General features: G+C 40.5%; 1 protein-coding gene across 1 annotated transcript in view; it reads right to left on the reverse strand.

Moving 5' to 3' along the window:
• Positions 1-8079, reverse strand: part of UCMA (upper zone of growth plate and cartilage matrix associated) — a 58015-nt gene that overhangs the window by 44237 nt on the left and 5699 nt on the right. The window contains exon 2 of the mRNA XM_069106213.1: positions 2449-2565. Within this exon, the coding sequence (XP_068962314.1) occupies positions 2449-2565 (117 nt within the window). The remainder of the gene's footprint in view (positions 1-2448; positions 2566-8079) is intronic.

An 8079-nucleotide genomic window follows, 5' to 3' on the forward strand; every position in this document is an offset into this window, starting at 1 on the left:
GAGAGAGAGAGAGAGAGAGAGAGAGAGAGAGAGAGAGAGAGAGAGAGGAAGGAGAGGATAGAGGGACATGTGCAGTAATCCAGTACTTGGCCCTATTTAATATTTTTATCAGTGACTGTACCTAAGTCTTACATAACAGCAGGAACAACATGTAGCTAATGTAATTCTTAGGTGATTGAAAACTTGAAGGCATAGTTAATACATTGGATGACAGAGGTAGAATCCAAAATATCTTCCCAGGCTGGAAGGTTGATCTTAATCTAAGAAAAATGAAATCTTCTAGGAATTAATGTAGTCTTAAAACTGGATTCTTAAAATCAATTTAAAAAATAAAAGATGTTAAGAAGTGGATAAATAGCAGATTTTCTTTTTTGAAAAATTGAGCATTTCAGTGAACTGCCAAATCGACATAATCCCCAGCCATGTGACTGTAGCCAAAAAGCTAATGTGATCTCGGGCCATGTTAAGAGAGGTGGAAAATCCAGGCATAGAGAGGTGATAGAACCGCTGCACTTGAATGAATGAGTGAGTGAGAACGCATTATGTGCTTCTTGTTGTTTCATTTCAGCCATTTCATGACCTCACTTGGGGTTTTCTTGGCAAAGATACTGGAGGAGTTTGCCATTTCCTTCTCCAGTTCATTTTACAGATGAGGAAACTAAGGCAAACAGGGTTAAGTGACTTGCCCAGGGTCACAAAACTAGTAAATGTCTGAGGCCAGATTTGAACTGAGGAAGAGGAGTCTTCCTGACTCCAGGCCCAGCCCTCTATCTACTGCACCACCCAGCTGCCCCATTAAGTGCTTACTCTGCTCTAAGTACTAAAAATAGAAATATAAATACTCTACTCTGGTCAGCCCTCATCTGCAGTATTGTGTTCAGTCCTGGGTACCATATTTTAGGAGAGACTGATAAACTGGAGAGTGACCAGAGGAGGGCAGCCAGGAGATGTTCAGAACGGAGAAGAGAAGAACAATGGCTGCCTTCAAGGATTTGCAAGGCTGTCATTTGAAAGAGGGATTAAACTTTCTCTGATCCCAGAGAGCAAAGGAGCAATAGGTGGAAGCTGTAGAAAGCAAAGTGTAGCTAAATCTAAGGGAAAACTTCCTAAAAATAAGAGCTCTCCAAGAGTGGAGGGGGTGATCCCAAATGATGGCGAGTTCCCCTCACTTGAGGTCTTAAGGCAAAGGTTGGATGTGTCATCATTAGTTATGTTGTAGAGGGGACTTGTGTACATCTGTAGGTTGAACTAGATGACCTTCAAGGTCCATGCTGAATAAGGATGTATCTGGTTTGGTGTGATATAGCCACAGAACATGTGCCCAAAGTAAACAGAGGTATAACCTCTCATGTGTTGCTCAATTTTTCCAAGGTAGGGTTTTTTTTTGTTTTGTAAAGGTACAAGCTGTTCTTGTGGGAAAAGGGTTGATGTAGATTTTGTTTATCACATATGCTGAATCTAAGGGCAGTGTCCTTGTCAGCTGTCACACGACGAAAATTTCTGCTGGCACTTAAAAGTCTTTCCTCTGGTTCCCAAACTCTTTGTATGTGTGTGTATGTGTGTGTGTGTGTGTGTGTGTGTGTGTGACCTTTGTACCATATGCTTCTGAGGCTAGGGACCTTGCTCAGCTTGAGGGACTGATAAGGTACTAGAAGTATTTAGCAAAGAAAGAGCTAAACCTCAAGAGGAAAGAAAAAAACTAAAACAGACAACTGATTGTCTGGGAACTATCACAACATCTATTCAGACATAAACTACATACAAATACACTTGTGATCAACCAGCTGTGTTCCACCTGATGTGGTCTTCTAGGGAAATTGTAATAGACATTGAGGTTCATGGGCAAACGAAAATTCAGTTAACTCAGGTGTTACTTCAGACAAGTTTCTTCTTGTAGCCCCTCGGTTCCCTTCAAGTCTCTGTCCAATTGCTACCTCCTCTAAGAGCTTAGTATTTATTACTTAGTATTTATTTTGTGTGTAGATATCAATGTAGACATAGTGTTTATTTTCCTGAATACGGACTGTAAAGTACTAGAAGAATATTCATTCCTTGTATCCTCAGATGGGCAGCTAGGTGATAGAGTAGATAGAGCATCCTAGAATCAGGAAGACTTGAGTTCAAATCCAGCCTCAGACACTTACTAGCTGTGCGACCCTGGGCAAGTCACTTAATCCTGTCTGCCTCAGTTTCTTTATCAGTAAAATGAATTGGAGAAGGAAATGGCAAACCACTACAATATCTCTGCCAAGAAAAACCCCAAGGAGGCAGAACCAAGATGACGAAGTAGAAACAGGACTTCCGTGCAGCTCCTGCTTCCGCCTCCTCCAATACATGTAAAAAAATGACTCCAAACAAACTTTAGAGCTACAGAACCCACAAAGTGACATAGAGAAAGTAACCTGTCACTGAAGACAATCCAGCAAACTAGCAGTAAGGGGCCATCACAGCACGCTGGGAGCCGAGCACGCTAAAATCTGCATGAGCCCAAGGTTTTAGCCCCACGGTGGCCTGATCAGCCTTGGCTAGAGGGATGTCAGGAGAGTAGATCACCAGCAGCTGTGGCTATTCCAGAATTATCAACCCATAAATGTCAGAGACAAAGTGAGAGGTCAGTGGACTTTGGGGACAGGGAGTCTGGGAGTGTGGTTTGGCCTCTGCCCCCTGGAGGAAGAAGCAGCTGAGGCACAGCAGCCACAGCCACACGGCTGCTTCAGAGCTCCTGGCCTACAGATTGTAGGGGACCAAGCAACCAGTCTGAGGGGTAATTGCTCATGCTTTAACCTGCTTGGATCTGGATCACTGTTTGGGGTGGAGGTCCTGGGATGCATGACCAGAGTGCCAGAGCTTGTGGAGGCTTCAGAGAGGGCACCCAACCAATAGCTCCAGCAGCTGAGAAAACCCCAGCAATTTGGGACAAAGCTCCCCTCTCTGGTAGCAGAATTTTCCTGTGGCAAAAAGCTCAAAAGTCAAGAAATTGAGTGGCAACATGAGCAAACGAGGGAAGCAAGGCAAGCACAGTGGTCCGACTTTGGATTCCTTTTTGGGGGGACAAAAAGGATCAGGGCATGGAACGGGAAGAAGATAGCAAAGTCAGAACTCCTGCACCAAAAGCTTCCATCAAAAGAATAAGCTGCTTACAGGCCATAGAGGAGCTTAAGAAGGATTTTGAAAACCAAATAAGAGTCATGCAGGAAAAATTGGGAAGAGAAATGAGAACAATGCAAGAAAATAATGAAAAGTAAGTCAACAACCTGACTGAAGAAAACAACACCTTAAAAAATAGACAAATGGCAAAAGAGGCTCAAAAAGCCAACTAGGAGAAAGAATGCCTTAAAAAAACCAAATTTGCCCAGATGGGAAAAGAATCTCAAAAGCTCACTGAAGAGAATCATTCCTTTAGGATTAGATTGCAGCAAATAGAAGCTAGTGACTTTATGAGAAGTCAAGATACTATTAAAAAGATCCAAACAAATGAAAAATAGAAGGCAATGTGAAATATCTCATGGGAAAAACCACTGACCTGGAAAATAGATCCAGGAGAGATAATTTAAAAATTATTGGACTACCTGAAAGCCATGACCAAAGTAAGAGCCTAGAAAGCATCCTTCAAGAAATTCTCAAGGAAAATTGCCCTGATGTTTTAGAACCGGAGGGCAAAATAGAGGTTGAAAGAATCCACCTATCACCTCCTGAAAAAGATCCCAAAAAGAAAACTCCTAGGAATATTATAGCCAGGTTCCAGAATTCCCAGAGCAAGGAGAAAATATTACAAGCAGCCAGGAAGAAACAATTTAAATACTGTGGAAACACATTCAGGATAACATAGGATTTGGCAGCTTCTACACTGAGGGATTGAAGGGCTTGGAATATGATATTCCAGAGGTCAAAGGACCTGGGATTAAAACCAAGAACACCTACCCAGCAAAACTGAATATCATGTTTCAGGGGAAAATATGGTAAATCAATGGAATAGAGGACTTTCAAGCATTCATGAAGAAAAAACCAGAGTTGAATAGAAAATTTTATATTCAGATACAAGAAGCAAGAGAAGCATGAGAAGGTAAACAGGGAAAAGAAATCATAAGGAACTTATCAAAGTTGAACTATTTACATTCTTACATGGAAAAACGATAATTGTAACTGCTGAAACTTTTCTCAGCAGTTGGAGTGAATAGAAATGTGTGTGTATACACACACACACACACACACACACACACACATATATATATATTAGGGTATATGAGTATATGAATACATATGTGAATGTGTGTATGTATGTTTACAGGTATACATAGATAGAGGGAACAGGACCAATTTAAGAGGAAGGGATGATACTTAAAAGGTGAAATTAAGAGGTGAGAGAGGAATATAATGAGAGGAGATGGGGAGAGACAGAATGGGGTAAACTCATATAGAAGAGGCAAGGGAAAATGGTTACAATGGAGGAGAAGAATAGGAAGGCAAAAGGGAATTTGTCGACCTTATTCCCATTGAATTTGGCTTGAGGAGGGGATGAAATACACACTAACTAGGGTATCTCACCCTCCAGGAGAGTAGGGGGGAAGGGGATGAGAGGGGGGATGATGGAAGGGAGGTCTGGCTGGGGGGAAGGGAAGTTGGAAGCACCCACTTTTGAAAAGGGACTGGATCAAAGTAGAGAATAGAACAAGTGGCAGGTGGGATAGGGGGGAGGGAAATATAGTCAGTCTTTTACAATATACCTACTATGTTATTGTTTTGCATTAGCCACACATGTACAACCTATACTGAACTGCTTATCTTCCCAGTAAGGGTAGGTGACAAGGGAGGAAGGGAATGAATCTGGAATTCAAAGTTTTAAAATCAGATACTCAAATATATATATATATATATACACTATTATTAATACTATTTTACATGTAATTGGGAAATAATATATACAGGCACTGGGGCATAGAGATCCACTGGAAAAGTCGAAAGGGGTATGGGAGAAAATATGGGAGAGAGCAGACTGGAGGAGGGGATATCCTGTGGGACCGCTATTTTGGGGTGGTGGGTAGGGGGAAAATGGGGAGAAAATTTGTAACTCAAAATCTGGTAGAAATGAATGATGTAAATAAGAAGTTAATTTTAAAAAAAGAAAAGCGACAGGATCAAAGTAAAGAAAAGAACAAGTTGAGGGGTGGGATAGGATGGAGGGAAATATAGTCAGTGTTTTACAATATATCCACTATGGAAATATTTTGCATAGCTACACATATACAACCTATGTCTAATTGCTTGTCTTCTCAGTAAGGGTAGATGATGACAGAGGAAGGGAAAGAATCTGGAATTCAAAGTTTTAAAATCAAATGTTTAAAAATATTTATTATTATTATTATTATTATTTTCATGCAATTGGGAAATACCATATACAGGCACTGGGGCATAGAGATCCATCTTGCCTTACTGAAAAGTCGGAGGGGGAAAGAGAGAGAGAGCAGATTGGGGGAGGGAGTATTCAGTGGGATTGCTGTTTTGGGGTGGTAGGTAGGGGAAAGATGGGGAAAAAATTTGTAACTCAAAATCTTGTGGAAATGAATGATGTAAACTAAAAATAACCATAAAATTTAATTTAAAAAAAAGAAAAACCCCAAAAAGGAGTCATAAGGAGTCAGATATGACTGAAATGACTAAATACCAACATTCTCAGATCCTCAGTACCTGGTACATAATAAGTGCATAATAAATGCTTATTAAATTGAAATTGAGGTTAGGATTTATTGACTTTCTCCTACAACTGTGTTCATGGAGTTGTCTGGGACAGGGTTAGGCAAAGGCAAAAAGGATAAAATAAGATGAATCTGTCTTTGGCAACACATATATCTCTGTACCTTTCTCAGAACTTCCTCTATCCCTCAGACAATAAGTCCCTCATCATGTATTGTCCTACTGTCTTTCTCTGGTCATTCTGGTACAGAATGCTTAGATTATTGCAACAGGTTCCTAAATGGTCCCACAATCTGAGATCTCTCCCCACACCAATCTGTCATCCACACAACTGCCAAAGTGATTTTCCTTCAGCACAGAACTAGTCACATCACTCTTCTACTAACTCGAGCAGTTCTAGCCAAACTGGTCTCCCCATTCCTCACAGATTGTGTACCATCTCCCATTTCTGAGGCTTCACACTAACCATCTCCCATGTTTTCCAATTTAGATAAAATTATCAATATGTTAAGTTCATTTTATGGGCAGTAAGGTGGCACAGTGCAGGGACTGGAATCAGGAAAACGTAACTTCCTGAGTTCAAATCTGGTCTCAGACACTTTCTAGCTAGGTGACTCCAGGCAAGTCACTTAACCCTATTTACTTTAGTTTCCTCATCTGTAAAATGAGCTGGAGAAGGAAATGGCAAACCACTCTAGAATCTCTGCCAAGAAAACCCCAAATGGGGTCATGAAGAGTCAGACACAACCAAATAATAACAAAGTTCATCTTCTCCAGGCTTACTGAAAACATCCCACAACTCCAGCAGCAGATAGGATGATGGGGAAGGTATGTACTTCATTTTGTCCCCACATTATTTTGATTTCTTCTGCTAGATTATATTTTGAAAATTTTATTTTATTATTTATATTTATATTATTGTTATATTTTTGAAAATTATATTTTGAAAGCTTTTCATTCTATGAATCTTGGATATTGGAGTATTTGGTATGGCAACATCTTTTAAGAACATTGTTTTTAAAATTTTTTGGATTGCTGTTACATACAGGCAACAGTTCAGTCTACGATAATGTTCCAGCTCCAGTACAGTTAATATGATGAGTTCTTTTTTTTTTTTAAAGCAATTGGGGTTAAGTAACTTGCTCAAGTTTACACAGCCAGTTATTTTGGGGTGTGGTGCTAAGTATCTGAGCCCAGATTTGATCCCCAGGTCATCCCAACACTGGAGCCGGTGCTCTTACTTGCTGAGCCCCCTGGCCACCCCTAATCTGATGAGTTCTTAAGGATACATAGAGGTCTGTAGTTATAATGTGGGGACTCATTGGTTTGTCCACAAAAGGCAGAAAACTTCTGATATGTAAATCTGGCCACAGATTATTTCTTCCTAACTAGATTTTTGTGGCCTGCATGTGTTTCCTAATGCTGCAGGGGTGATTCTATGAAGCAGGTGTGGAGCCAAGCTATTTTCCCTTGGTTCTTTTCAGTAATGCAAGTGACCCAGTACTAAAGGACTCACACTTTGGGATGATGAAACCATCTTCTTATTGACCCCTTCCTTGGTCCTGTGACAATGATAAGAGATGCCTATATCAATGATTAGCTATTGAGCAAGGAAGAACTATGGCTTTCCTTCTCAGTCCCTTTCCTACTCTTCCAAATATGTGGCATGGAACTCTCTCTTTGGGACTTACCACAAGGGGAAAAGGGCGGGGGGGGGGCCTTTCTGCCCCTTGGCAGTCATGTTGTCTTTTTATACATGGAAGTACATATGTATGCTGCCAAAGGAAATCTGAACCCAAGTTGCTTTTTCTGCTTTTGTTTCTTTCCTCAAGCATAGGGAACAACAGGACACTTCCATCCTTGGAGGCAATCACATGATCTCTAGAGGTCAGTAGCTCATGGATCCCTTGGTCAGAGCTGAATGAAAGCAGGAGGGGTCTTCTCCACGCTCTAGAGAAGATGTGCACAAAGGGATGATGAGTCCAAGCCCAGGCCTTGCTGGCCAGAAAACATTGACCTTGAGGATCAGCCAAGTCAGTACAGATCCAAGGTGAAGATGAAATGCCTATTCCATAGTTGCAAGTTGCATGCTTTAATGCTTCAAGTATAAACCTCCCCATAAAATACAAAAAAGGAGTGACGAGTCATAGTATCATGTTAATTATACATATGTATCTTAAACATTTATTTTAGGTGGGTGCATCATTCCCATACCTGTTCTACATTGTACTTTGAGTACCTTTTGTGATCAAAACCTAAGCTTTAAACAGCATTTTTCTCTTTTTTTTATTTTTTCAGTTTTCTTTCATAGGCTTGATCGGACAATAAAGTTTTCCAATGTGAGTTAGGCCAGAAGGTTGTTTTAGTATAAATTTTATACTACGTGTG

This window comes from Petaurus breviceps, unplaced genomic scaffold (genome assembly GCF_028583685.1).
Source record: "Petaurus breviceps papuanus isolate PSGF00001 unplaced genomic scaffold, PetGlider_PUasm1.0 79, whole genome shotgun sequence".
Classification (NCBI taxonomy): domain Eukaryota; kingdom Metazoa; phylum Chordata; class Mammalia; order Diprotodontia; family Petauridae; genus Petaurus; species Petaurus breviceps.